Source organism: Monodelphis domestica, chromosome 8, assembly GCF_027887165.1.
Source record: "Monodelphis domestica isolate mMonDom1 chromosome 8, mMonDom1.pri, whole genome shotgun sequence".
Lineage (NCBI taxonomy): Eukaryota > Metazoa > Chordata > Mammalia > Didelphimorphia > Didelphidae > Monodelphis > Monodelphis domestica.
Window position 1 is genome coordinate 60,655,692 of NC_077234.1, and position 13,638 is coordinate 60,669,329.

Genomic DNA, 13,638 nt, shown 5'->3' on the forward strand with positions numbered 1-13,638 from the left:
TCTTATTTTCAGATATTTAATTATGACACAAATATGGCCAAAAATGCCATTCTTAGCATAAATCTGAAGCCTACTTTTTCAAATAAAATTCATCAGGAAGTCCTGGTATGAAATCATCCAAAATTTTAATTACTTCTTAACCTAAAGAAGTAATCCTTTAGAGGCCCTATGTCATCCTTATGGATGTAGATCATTCAGGAGTTTTTGGAAGAGAGTATGTTGTAAGTGATTTTTGAAGATGTCTTGAATTAGTACATAAAAAAATGTTGATTTTTCAGTTTTCAGATAGAAAAATACTAGGCAAGATAAGATTAAAACAGGCTTATGAGTTTACTTACATCTGAAATCTGAGGTAATATGGCACTTGCAAAGTTTGGAAGTCATTTTCTTCAGTAAAGGTTTTCCATATATTCTTTTCTCCTACTGAATAAGAATTTTTCTACTTTCAAGTATTTGTTTTGAAGACTCATTGAAGGGAAATCATTATCATTCTAGAAAAGCATGGAAAAAGAAATTGGAAAAATTGTATTTTTCTACCTATGCACAAGATGAGTCAAAGGTACACATGAGTTTGTCATGTGGTATTTTTCCTCATTTCAAGTTCTCTCTAATAGTTTTAAAATAAAGGAACCTAACAAAACCTACCATGAGCAATTTAATTAGACTAAACACACCAAATGAGAATGTCTGTATGAAAATTTGAGGTCTTTAATAGAACTCTAAAAAACAACAGGTGTGTTGTATGTCCTGTGTCTCCAAGAGAGTATATAAGGGCTGCCCTGAAGAAGGAGAACATCAGACTTCACTCATCTCTCCTGAGTTCTCTCTCTCCACATCTCATCTGATCCCTCTATACTGACACTATGGGTTGTTGTGGCTGTGGTGGCTGTGGTGGCTGCGGTGGCTGTGGTGGCTGCGGTGGCTGTGGTGGCTGCGGTGGCTGTGGTGGCTGCGGTGGCTGTGGTGGCTGTGGTGGCTGTTGTACCACATGTACCTGCCGCCGAGTGGGCTGCTGCTCTGCCTGCTGCCCCTGCTGCTGTGGCTGCTGTGGGGGCTGCTGCAGCCCCACAGTTGTCTGCTGCCGCCGCACCTGCTGCTGTGGATCTTGTGGCTGTGGCTCCTGTGGCTGTGGCTGTGGCAAGGGCTGTGGCTGTGGCAAGGGCTGCTGCCAACAAAAATGCTGCTGCCAACAGAAATGTTGCTGCAAGAAGCAATGTTGCTGCTAGAGGTGACAATCAGAGCTGAGTCTCTAAGAAGGACCTCCTGGAACCATGATCTGTCCAATAAGGTAAGACTTTTCTTCACTTCAGACCCTCTACTTCTCTTATAACTTCCATCTGTATTCTAGAATGTGGGCATATGGTTTGTGGGTACCTGAAACAATGTGTCCTTCTTAGAGAAACTATCATGTCATCATTCTCTCCTCATTATGGAGTCCCAACAGCAGTACAAACCAAGACAAACTCCAAAACAATTAAAAGATGGACACAGTCCAGCTGCTATAAAAATATTGTGAGATCAACAGTGAAAAAGTGATCATGACTCTAAACTTTGCATTCCTTTGACATTTTTATCTTCTTATATCTTTTATAATTGTATGTTTCCTTTCAGTATATACAATACATTATTGTTCCCTTCTGCTAGCTTGTCTTCTACCTCAATCTCTCATTATTCTCAATAAAATGCACCAAATAACCATAAAAAAGGGTCTCCTTTTCCTTATTTCAGTGTGTTGGCTTTCTCAACTAAAGGAGTGTTTTATGCTCCACAGTGGACACCAAGGAAACAAGAATTTCTGTTTGTTAAAGTATTTCTTCTAATGCCAGACTCATCTTTTCCCATTGATCTTTATCTACATGTTATTAAATTCAGGAAAAATAAATAACTCCATCTCTAGTTTATACTAGGTTATGCCCTCATTTCTTGATTCTCCCCAGCCATAGCGAGTTTTTCATTACAGTCTGAACAACGCTAAAATAGTCTAAGCAGCCTGGATGTATGAGGACAGTGCTTCTATTCCCTTTCTATGGCTCTTTAAATCATAGCAGGAAGATTAAAAAAGTACAGAAAAGTATACCCAATCTTTAAAAACTATACTTTTATAAAGAAAAGTTCCACTCTTTGATTTTGATCTTTGAACATTTGATCCCATTTGAGAAATGTGGATTTGAATAATATATCATGGAATCTTAGCCCTGAATCAGACCTTCTGCCCTCTTAACTTTTGGCAAAGACTTTTAGATACATTTGTGAATCAAAAAGGGGAAAAAAAAGTTTAATTAAATTTAAATTCATAGAAAATTCAAAGACTTGACTAGTTCTTTAGTTCAGCATTCCTTACTGTAGAGTTGGTCAAGTAGGTGGCACAGTGGATAGAATGGCATGTGACCATATTTGTCTCAGTATCCTCATCTGTAAAATGAGCTGTATCTTTATCAAGAAAAATCTCAAAGGCTTGGAGGTGGGGGATGGTTCACAAAGAGTAGGACACAACTAAAACAACTGAACAACAACACTGTAGAGTACTAAAAGGTGATGGGTGTGATAGTGTTGGAAAGTAGCAAAGCTCTGAAATTGTCCTCTAAACTGGCCCAGAAAATACCAATGAAGTAAACAATTAAACATTTATGAAGCACCTACTATATGCTGCTTTATTAAACATTGAGGATTCAAAGAAAGGGAAGAAAAGAGCTTAGAATCAGGAGGCAGCTGGGTGGTTCAATGGATTGAGATCTAGGCATAGAGATAGGAGGTCCTGAGTTCAATTTTGGCCTCAGATACTTCTTAGCTGTGTGACTCTGGCCAAGTCACTTAATCCCATTGCCTTGCCCTTACCGCTTTTCTGGCTGGAACCAATACACAGTATTGAGTCTAAGGCAGAGGCAAGGGTTTAAAAATTGGAGGAGAAATAATACTCACAGCTACATACAAACGAGCTGTATACAAAAAATCAACAGTAGGAAGACACTAGAATTAAGCCACATTGGGAAATGTTTCTTGCAGAAGGTGAGATTTTAGGCTGGTCTCAAAGAAACTAGGAGGCTGATATAAAAAGGGAGAGGAAGGCAAACTGTTTATTCACAGACAATGTTCCCTAGCTGGGGTAATTTGAACTGTATCCCTGTTACCTCAGTTGATTGTATCACTTTGTTCAGTGTGAAGTTTGATTTAGCTATCTCAGGAGATACAATTGTAATTCCTGATTGCAACAATGAAGGTACTTAGCTCTTCCTTTATAGTGAAGCTAGAATTGTAAACTACAATCTATTTTTAGATTTTAACTACAAAAAGGTGTTAAATAACTACAAAAGGTGAACTTAACAAAAGAGGATTTAAGTAACCCAAAAAGATAAAATCTAACCAAAGAAGGTGAGAAGTAAAGAATGGGCAATCCTGGAGAAAAGCGTATGCTGTGACTGATAGACATGAAAATTTAGAGGAGGTGACACAAGAGGAAAAGGTCTTTAAATAGAGGGAAAAAAAGACTGAAGAAAGACAGTCAGTCACCCTGAGCTTGGAGCGAAGGATCAGTCACTTGGAGCTGAAGGGAAGACAGACATTTGGAGATTTGGATATTTGGGCATGTGGACATTCGGGCACTGACTCGGAGGAGCAACTGGAAGGCAGACACCCAGACTTCTTTTAGCCTGTCATCATTGGTGAATGAAAGGCTGACTTAGTGACCCCGCCTTTCTGGAGGCGTGAAGCCTCCAGATAAGGCCCATCTTCTTAAGACTCTCTTCCCCTGGCTGGGGCTTAGAGATTCTAACTGGTATCAGAAGAAGCCAGAGTTCATTCTCTCTCTCTCTCTCTCTCTCTCTCTCTCTCTCTCTCTCTCTCTCTCTCTCTCTCTCTCTCTCTCTCTCTCTCTCTCTCTCTCTCTCTCTCTCTCTCTCTCTCTCTCTCTCTCTCTCTCTCTCTCTCTCTCTCTCCTTAATATCTTCCTTCTATTGTAAATATTATAATTAAACTACCATAAATTCCATTTACTTTAGTAATTCATTTTGGGATTTATATGAATATTCAGAGTCTAACCACACAAAAAAAATCAACATCAGGAGTATCAGGTTATAATCTAGTGCCTACATTTTCTTCATTCTATTTCCCAACAAGAAATTGCACCCCCAGCCCGAGTTTAACAAACTAGTTGGTGGAATGGAGTGAAAGCTTGCTATCAGGAGATCTGAATTTAAGTCTAGCTGAGTCATTTCCCAGCTATGTAACTACAACCCAGGTACATCTTCTCTGACTCATTTTCCTCATTTTAAAAATAAGCATAAGCACATGTTGATGGTAGGATTCCTCACAGGGCTGAGAAGAAAATACTTGATAAGCCTTAAGGTGCTATTCCCATCTGAGCTATTTATCTTTCCAAAGAACTCAAGGCAAGTGATTGTATAGCTCTGGGCAAATCTATCAGTTATTGGAACCATCCCTCAGAGATCATGTCCTATTGAAATTTGATCACAGGAGTTAGAGCTGAAAAGACCTTAAAAATCCTCAATTTAAACCTTCTCTTTTATATAGATGAAGAAACTGAGGCCCATTTTCATATCCTCCCATATTGCCTCATCAAAACTCTTTTTCGTATGCACCAGAGGAGAGGAAATGTAACCCCAGAGTCTTCTCTTCTTCCAGTTCAACCAAGTTCAATACCATTAATCTTCTACAAAGGAACAGAACACTTTTTAAGCATTGTGCTAAGTGCCTTTTATCATCTCATTAGATCTTCATAACTGTAATGTAATCATTATTATGATCCTCATTTTACAATTGAGGAACCTGAGTAGTTGGGTCATTGCCCTGGGTCATATAGCGACTAAGAGTTTGACGTCAGATTTGAATAGGTCTTTGTGACTGGACCTGGATTCAGATTCTAACTTTTACAACTTAAATCATTTGACCTGCTGGTCCCCAGTTTTCTCATCCATAAAATAAGACTAGAAGGCCTCTGAGGTCCCTTCCAGCCATGGATTTATGATTTCAAAAGTCAAGAAGAGTTTCTCACAAATCAGCACAAATAACCAAGATGATTACAAAAGGGTGTGGCTTTGCAAGGCACTTGCACAAGGACAGAGGGGTCAAGAAAGTGGGTAGGAAAAGAGGAAGTATAAAAGGAAATTCAACCACGTGCAACAGTCCTTCACCTACAAATTTAGTGCTGATTCAGAAAGTCACCAATAGTTCCTACCATCTTCCTGCTGCTCCCTGTGCCACAGAACTGTCTTTACTCATTAGAGGTAATGAATAAATCACAGAATTCCAGAGTTGGAAGGGTCCTGGGAGGCTACTTATTCCACCATTCCCCACTGTAACATAGCCAGGAAATACCCACCCAGCCTTTGCCTTAGGACATTTAGTGAGGACAGACCCAAGATACCCTGAGCTAGTCAGAAACACTGTGGGGCATCTCTATTTGGAAAGCATTTCTCTTTAAGTCAAAAACCTGCTTCTTTACTCCTAAATATGCTTAAATCTAACCCCTCTCCCACATGACTTCCCTTCAGATACTGGAAGAAAACTAATATATCCCTCCAAGATTATTCTTTTCTTCGCTAACATTCCTGATTGCTTCTGATGTTCTTTACAGGACATGAAACTCTGCCTCTACTATTCACTTTCCTGGTCATTCTCCTCTTATTTAATAATGTCCTTCTGAAAATGAGGCACCCAGAACCAAACCCAATATTCCAGATTTACTCCAACCAAGAGATTATCACCTCCTGATTTTGGATTCTCTGCAGCCTATGATAATATGACTTCTACTCTTATAATAGCTAACATTTATATAGAGCTTTCTATGTGCTAGGCATAGTGCTAAGCACTGAACATTTATTATCTCCTTTGAACCTCACAATTGCCTTGCAAGGTAACTTTTTGAGCTGTGATGTCACACTGTTAACTCTTTGAAACAGCTAGGTGGTATAGAGGATAGAGGGGTTGGGAGGATCAAACACTACCTCAGACACTAGTCAAATGACTATAGTTAAGCCTTTGTTTTCTCTTAACTTCAATTTCCTATATAATGGGAATGATAACAGCCTCTATCTTCTATAGTTATTGTGTCAAATGAAAAAACAGATATAGGACTTCTGGTCAAGATGGCGGTGGAGAAGCAGCGAAAGTTCAGACCTTGGAAACCCTTCCTTACCGATCGCAAACAGAGTGCTCCTAGGCCACCGAAATTCAAGCTGAACAACAGGATAGACCTGGGGAAACTTCCTCCTAGACCCAGATCAAAAGGTACCACACCCCAAAAGCTAGAACCCTAGATCACTCGGATCAAAGGGGTAGACAGAAAGAAGGTCCCAGGACCCATCCCCCCCAACCCAGAGTGCTGAGCCCACAGCAGCAGTGGGAACCTCAGGGCGCTGAGGACTCACCTTGAAAGCAACCTGAGCCAGTCTCTGGGGCGCTCAACACAAACGGCAGGGAAACTTAGAGAGAAGGGGGAAGCCTGTAGCCCCCTGGCTGGGTCCTTCCATCTGAGTCTCAAGGGAGGTCCCAGCTTTAGGGCACCAGCTGAACCCAATCCCATCAGGAGCCCTCAGAGCTACTGAAAGGACAGAAAACTCAGGGCTGGCAAAGGGGTTGCTCCAAAGAGCTTACCTTGAAAGTAACCCGGGCCAGTTTCTGAGCCTTCAACACAGACTGTGGAAGAGGAGGTTGCTACTTTTCTTTTTCTTCCTTTTTTTTGGCTCCGGGATCATTCGGCCCACACCACCTGAACCTAATCCCATCAGGAGCCCTCAGAGTCCAGGCAAGCCACAACCCCTACCCCCTTAGAGAGCTGGGTCTTCTGAAAAAAAAAAAAAGAAACCTAGAGGCAAAGTCAAGATGGCAGCCTAGAAGGAGCATAGACCTGGCAGCCTGGCCAGAGCTTTAGAGATCCTCCATATCTGCTCCAGCCATCCAGGAAGTTTAAAACTCAGAGTAAACTCAGCCCAACTAAGCTGAACTCAATCCCATCAAAAGTCTCCAGAACACAGGGAAGCCCAGGCTCCCCATCCATCCTCATTGACTGCTGGACTTTAAGCCAATCAAAAGCCTCCAGAGGACAGGAAAGCTCAAACCCCCAACAACCCTCCCTCAGAGATTACACCAAGAGATCCTCTGTTAAAGCTCCAAGAGGGGAGACTGATAGAAGTCCCTAAAAAACAAAAAAATGAGAGGAATAAGAGCACAGACAAATACGGGGAGGAAAGAAGGGGCGAATTTGAACAAACAACAGAAACAGAAGAAAGAAACTACAATAGACAGCTACTACTCACCAAATGGAACAGAGAGGGAGAGATCAGCAAACGATAAACCAGAAATCCCAGTGAATTGGATACAGGCTGTGGAAGAACTCAAAACACAACTAAGAGAGGCTGAAGACAATTGGGAAAAGAACTTAAAAATTAAGATAAATCATCTGGAAACAGAGGCACTTGAACTAAAACAAGAAAATAGTGTCCTGAAAGCCAAAATCATCCAGCTGGAAAATGAGGCAAAGGAGATGAAAGATGAGGCAAAGGAGATGAAAGACGAGGTAAAGAGGAAGAAAGACGATCTTCAAAGAAACTCAGACCAGAAGGAAAAAGAAAACCAAAAAGCCAAAGATGAAATCCAATCTTGAAGAACCAGAGTAAAACAACTAGAATCAAGTGACCTCACAAGGCAGCAGGACACTATAAAAAAAAACAAAAAGAATGAAAAAATTGAGGAAAATGTGAAGCATCTCATTCACAAAACAGACGATTTATAAAATGATTCAAGAAGAGACAATTTAAGAATAATTGGACTCCCAGAAGACCACGACAAAAGAAAAAGCCTGGACATAATACTAGAGGAAACTATCCAGGAAAACTATCCCAAAATCCTAGAACAAGAGGGGAAAGTGGAGATTGAAAGAATCCATAGATCACCTCCTGTATTTAATCCCCAACTGACAACACCAAGAAATGTTATAGCCAAATTCAAAAACAATCAGATGAAAGAACAGGTATTACAAGCTGCCAAGAGGAAACCATTCAGATACCATGGAAACATGGTGAGGATAACACAGGATCTGTCTGCATCCACACTGAAGGAACAAAAGGCATGGAATATGATATTCTGGAAAGCAAGGGAACTAGGCCTACAGCCAAGAATAACCATTATCAAATTTAGATAAATCAAATCAAAAAATAAATAAGAAAGAGGTAAAAGAAGTGAATGAAATCTTAGAAAAATTAGAATTAATAGACAAATGGAGAAAAATAAATAGGGATAAAAAGGAATACACCTTCTTCTCAGCACCACATGGCACATTCACAAAGATTGACCATACATTAGGTCACAGAAACATGGCACACAAATGCAGAAAAGCAGAAATAATAAATGCAGCCTTTTCAGACCACAAGGCAATAAAAATAACAATCAGTAATGGTACATGGAAAACCAAATCAAAAACTAATTGGAAACTAAACAATATGATACTCCAAAATCGTTTAGTTAGAGAAGAAATCATAGAAACAATTAATAATTTCATCGAGGAAAATGACAATGGCGAGACATCCTTTCAAACCTTTTGGGATGCAGCCAAAGTGGTAATCAGAGGTAAATTCATATCCCTGAGTGCATATATTAACAAACTAGGGAGAGCAGAGATCAATCAATTGGAAATGCAAATAACAAAACTCAAAAGTGACCAAATTAAAACCCCCAACAAAAAACCAAACTAGAAATCCTAAAAATTAAGGGAGAAATTAATAAAATAGAAAGTGATAGAACTATTGATTTAATAAATAAGACAAGAAGCTGGTACTTTGAAAAAACAAACAAAATAGACAAAGTACTGGTCAATCTAATTTAAAAAAGGAAGGTAGGAAAGCAAATTAACAGCATCAAAGATGAAAAGGGGGACATCACCTCTGATAAAGAGGAAATTAAAGCAATCATTAAAAATTACTCTGCCCAATTATATGGCAATAAATATGGCAATCTAAGTGATATGGATGAATACTTACAAAAATACAAACTGCCTAGACTAACAGAAGAAGAAATAGAATTCTTAAATAATCCCATATCAGAAAATGAAATCCAACAGGCCATCAAAGAACTTCCTAAGAAAAAATTCCCAGGGCCTGATGGATTCACCAGTGAATTCTATCAAACATTCAGAGAACAGTTAATCCCAATACTATACAAACTATTTGACATAAAAAGCAAAGAGGGAGTTCTACCAAACTCCTTTTACGACACAAACATGGTACTGATTCCAAAACCAGGCAGGTCAAAAACAGAGAAAGAAAACTATAGACCAATCTCCCTAATGAATATAGATGCAAAAATCTTAAATAGGATACTAGCAAAAAGACTCGAGCAAGTGATCAGAAGGGTCATCCACCATGATCAAGTAGGATTTATACAAGGGATGCAGGACTGGTTCAATATTAGGAAAACCATCCACATAATTGACCACATCAACAAGCAAACCAACAAGAACCACATGATTATCTCAATAGACGCAGAAAAAGCCTTTGATAAAATACAAGACCCATTCCTATTAAAAACACTAGAAAGCATAGGAATAGAAGGGTCATTCCTAAAAATAATAAACAGTATATATCTAAAACTATCAGCTAATATCATTTGCAATGGGGATAAACTAGATGCATTCCCAATAAGATCAGGAGTGAAACAAGGATGCCCATTATCACCTCTATTATTTGACATTGTACTAGAAACAGTAGCAGTAGCAATTAGAGAAGAAAAAGAAATTGAAGGCATCAAAATAGGCAAGGAGGAGACCAAGTTATCACTCTTTGCAGATGACATGATGGTCTACTTAAAGAATCCTAGAGATTCAACCAAAAAGCTAATTGAAATAATCAACAACTTTAGCAAAGTTGCAGGATACAAAATAAACCCACATAAATCATCAGCTTTTCTATATATCTCCAACACAGCTCAGCAGCAAAAACTAGAAAGAGAAATCCCATTCAAAATCACCTTAGACAAAATAAAATACCTAGGAATCTATCTGCCGAAACAAACACAGGAACTATATGAACACAACTACAAAACACTCGCCACACAACTAAAACTAGACTTGAGCAATTGGAAAAACATTAACTGCTCATGGGTAGGACGAGCCAATATAATAAAAATGACCATCCTACCCAAACTTATTTATCTATTTAGTGCCATACCCATTGAACTCCCAAAAAATTTCTTTACTGATTTGGAAAAAACCATAACAAAGTTCATTTGGAATAACAAAAGATCAAGGATATCCAGGGAAATAATGAAAAAAAAACACATATGATGGGGGCCTTGCAGTCCCAGACCTCAAACTATATTACAAAGCAGCAGTCATCAAAACAATTTGGTACTGGCTAAGAGACAGAAAGGAGGATCAGTGGAATAGAATGGGGGCAAGTGACCTCAGCCAGACAGTATACGATAAACCCAAAGATCCCAGCTTTTGGGACAAAAATCCACTATTTGATAAAAACTGCTGGGAAAATTGGAAGACAGTTTGGGAGAGATTAGGAATTGATCAACACCTCACACCCTACACCAAGATAAATTCAAAATGGGTGAAAGACTTAAACATAAAAAAGGAAACCATAAGTAAATTGGGTAAACACAGAATAGTATACATGTCAGACCTTTGGGAAGGGAAAGACTTTAAAACCAAGCAAGACATAGAAAGAATCACAAAATGTAAAATAAATAATTTCGACTACATCAAATTAAAAGGCTTTTGTACAAACAAAACCAATGTAACTAAAATCAGAAGGAAAACAACAAATTGGGAAAAAAATCTTCATAAAAACCTCTGACAAAGGTTTAATTACTCAAATTTACAAAGAGTTAAATCAATTGTACAAAAAATCAAGCCATTCCCCAATTGATAAATGGGCAAGGGACATGAACAGGCAGTTTTCAGATAAAGGAATCAAAACTATTAATAAGCACATGAAGAAGTGTTCTAAATCTCTTATAATCAGAGAGATGCAAATCAAAACAACTCTGAGGTATCACCTCACACCTAGCAGATTGGCTAACATGACAATTATGGAAAGTAATGAATGCTGGAGGGGATGTGGCAAAGTAGGGACATTAATTCATTGCTGGTGGAGTTGTGAACTGATCCAGCCATTCTGGAGGGCAATTTGGAACTATGCCCAAAGGGCGGTAAAAGAATGTCTACCCTTTGATCCAGCCATAGCACTGGTGGGTCTGTACTCCAAAGAGATAATGGACAAAAAGACTTGTACAAAAATATTCATAGCTGCGCTCTTTGTGGTGGCCAAAAATTGGAAAACGAGGGGATGCCCATCAATTGGGGAATGGCTGAACAAATTGTGGTATATGTTGGTGATGGAATATTATTGTGCAAAAAGGAATAATAAAGTGGAGGAATTCCATGGAGACTGGAACGACCTCCAGGAAGTGATGCAGAGCGAGAGGAGCAGAACCAGGAGAACATTGTACACAGAGACTGGTGCACTGTGGTATAATTGAACGTAATGGACTTCTCCATTTGTGGCAGTGTAATGTCCCTGAACAATCTGCAGGGATCTAGGAGAAAAAACACTATCCATAAGCAGAGGACAAACTGAGGGAGTAGAAACACCGAGGAAGAGCAACTGCCTTACTACAGTGGCTGAGGGGACATGACAGAGGAGAGACTCTAAATGAACACTCTAATGCAAATATTAACAACATGGCAATGGTTTCAAATCAAGAACACATGTGATACCTAGTGGAATCATGCTTCGGCTATGGGGGGTGGGAGGGAGGAAAAGAAAATGATCTTTGTCTTTAATGAATAGTGCATGGAAATGATCAAATAAAATATTATAAAATTTAAAAAAAACAGATATAAAGTGCTTTGTAAACCTTGTTGTTGTTGTTGTTGAGTCATTGTCACTCACTTCTGATTCTCTGTGACTCCATTTGGGTTTTTCTTGACAAAGATACTGGGATAGTTTGCCATTTCCTTCTCCAGCTCATTTTACAGATGAGGAAACTGAGACAAACAGGGTTAAGTGACTTATCCAGGGTCACACAGCTGCTGAATTTTAACTCATGAAGATGAGTCTTCCTGATCCTAAGCCCTGTGATTTAATGACTGCATCACCTACCTGCCCCTTGCAAACTTAGGAGCAGTTTATAAATGCTATCAAGCTTGCATTTATTATTTAATTTTTTTTAATTGTTGTAGCAGTCCACCCCTAGCTATGGGCAAGGGGAACAGTTGGTATGTGCAGATTGCCTTAAAAGAGAGCATGCTCAGTCTTGAGCATGCTCAGTATTGCTCATGGCTGGGAAGGCCTCTGATCTTTGACCCCAGCTTCTCCCAGGTTAGGTGGGAAAACAAGTTTCTTTGTTCTCGCCTGGTTAAGAGAAACCACACCTACACCTTGTCATTAACCAATGAGGGTCATCCCTATGTACTACGTAGCAAAGTGTATAAGTGGCCCAGCAAGCTCCTCCTCGCTCTCTCTCCTTCTCTTTCAGGCTAGCTGATGGCTGTCCTTGCAGTAGCTTGGCCTCTGGCCAAGCTCCATCTTTAATCTTTCTCTATTCATCTCTCTGACCTGTGTGGTATTAAATATGGATCTCTGGACTGGTAAAAGCCTTCGGAATGGTCCTTTGATCAGAGCTTGGCTGTGGCTCATTGATAATTAATAAAGACTCATTCTGACCACCTCATATCTCTAATTTGACTCCGTCATCCCCCTCGTGGTATCTAAAACTTCTATCCTGTCTCTATCTTCCTACCTTGTGGCTTCTCTCCCCTCTGAGAGAGCTACAAATTGTCTATTGTGGTAGAGGCATGGAGAGAGAGAGGACTTGTAAGCCAAGATGCAAGAAACAAGCTGGGGTCCTAACCTTCCTGTCAATCAAGAGTAAAGAAGCAAGAAAAGGGATAACACCCATCATAAATAACTTGCTTGAGCAAGGTATATTGAGACCTACGGTATCTGAATACAATAGCCCAATATTAGCTATTAAAAAGAATAAGCTAAATGAAGATGATACTCCTGCCTGGAGACTTATGATGGATTTAAGGGCTGTGAATAATTTCATAAGGAAGAGACATACTATAACACTATCTCCAAATGATATTATAACTCAGATACCTGCAGAGGCTAGGCAGTACACAGTGTGGGACCTGAGCAAGGCTTACTATACTATACTATACTATACTATACTATACTATACTATACTATACTATACTATACTATACTATACTATACTATACTATACTATACTATACAATACTATACTATACTATACAATACTATACTATACTATGCTATACTATGCTATGCTGTGCTATGCTATGCTATGCTATGCTATGCTATACTATACTAGTAGTAGTCTCTCAGTAACTGAGGATGACGATTGTCTTTGTGCATTTTTGTGCACAAAAACACTTGTGCGTGAAGGAGATTTAAGTGGAAAAGTCGATGCACAGAGACAGTCCCACACTCTTGGCGTTGGAAGCCTGGGTCCAGTGGCATGAAAAGTCGTTACACCTGGAGACTTCCTCAGCTGCATTGGATGGCCGTGTTGTCTTTTGTGCTCCAACACGCCCTAAGCACTCCACAGTGCTTTGCTGTGTCGCCATCTCAGCCATTGAACCTTCTTGTTGGT

The 13,638-nt window shown here is 39.4% G+C and overlaps 1 protein-coding gene across 1 annotated transcript; it reads left to right on the plus strand.

The window, feature by feature from the left end:
* The first annotated feature begins 863 nt into the window (after positions 1–863).
* On the plus strand, positions 864–1,775 carry LOC130455853 (small cysteine and glycine repeat-containing protein 7-like). The gene has a single exon (XM_056807611.1). It carries the CDS (start codon positions 864–866, stop codon positions 1,224–1,226), a length of 363 nt encoding a protein of 120 aa, XP_056663589.1. The 3' UTR covers positions 1,227–1,775.
* The last annotated feature ends 11,863 nt before the right edge of the window (positions 1,776–13,638 follow it).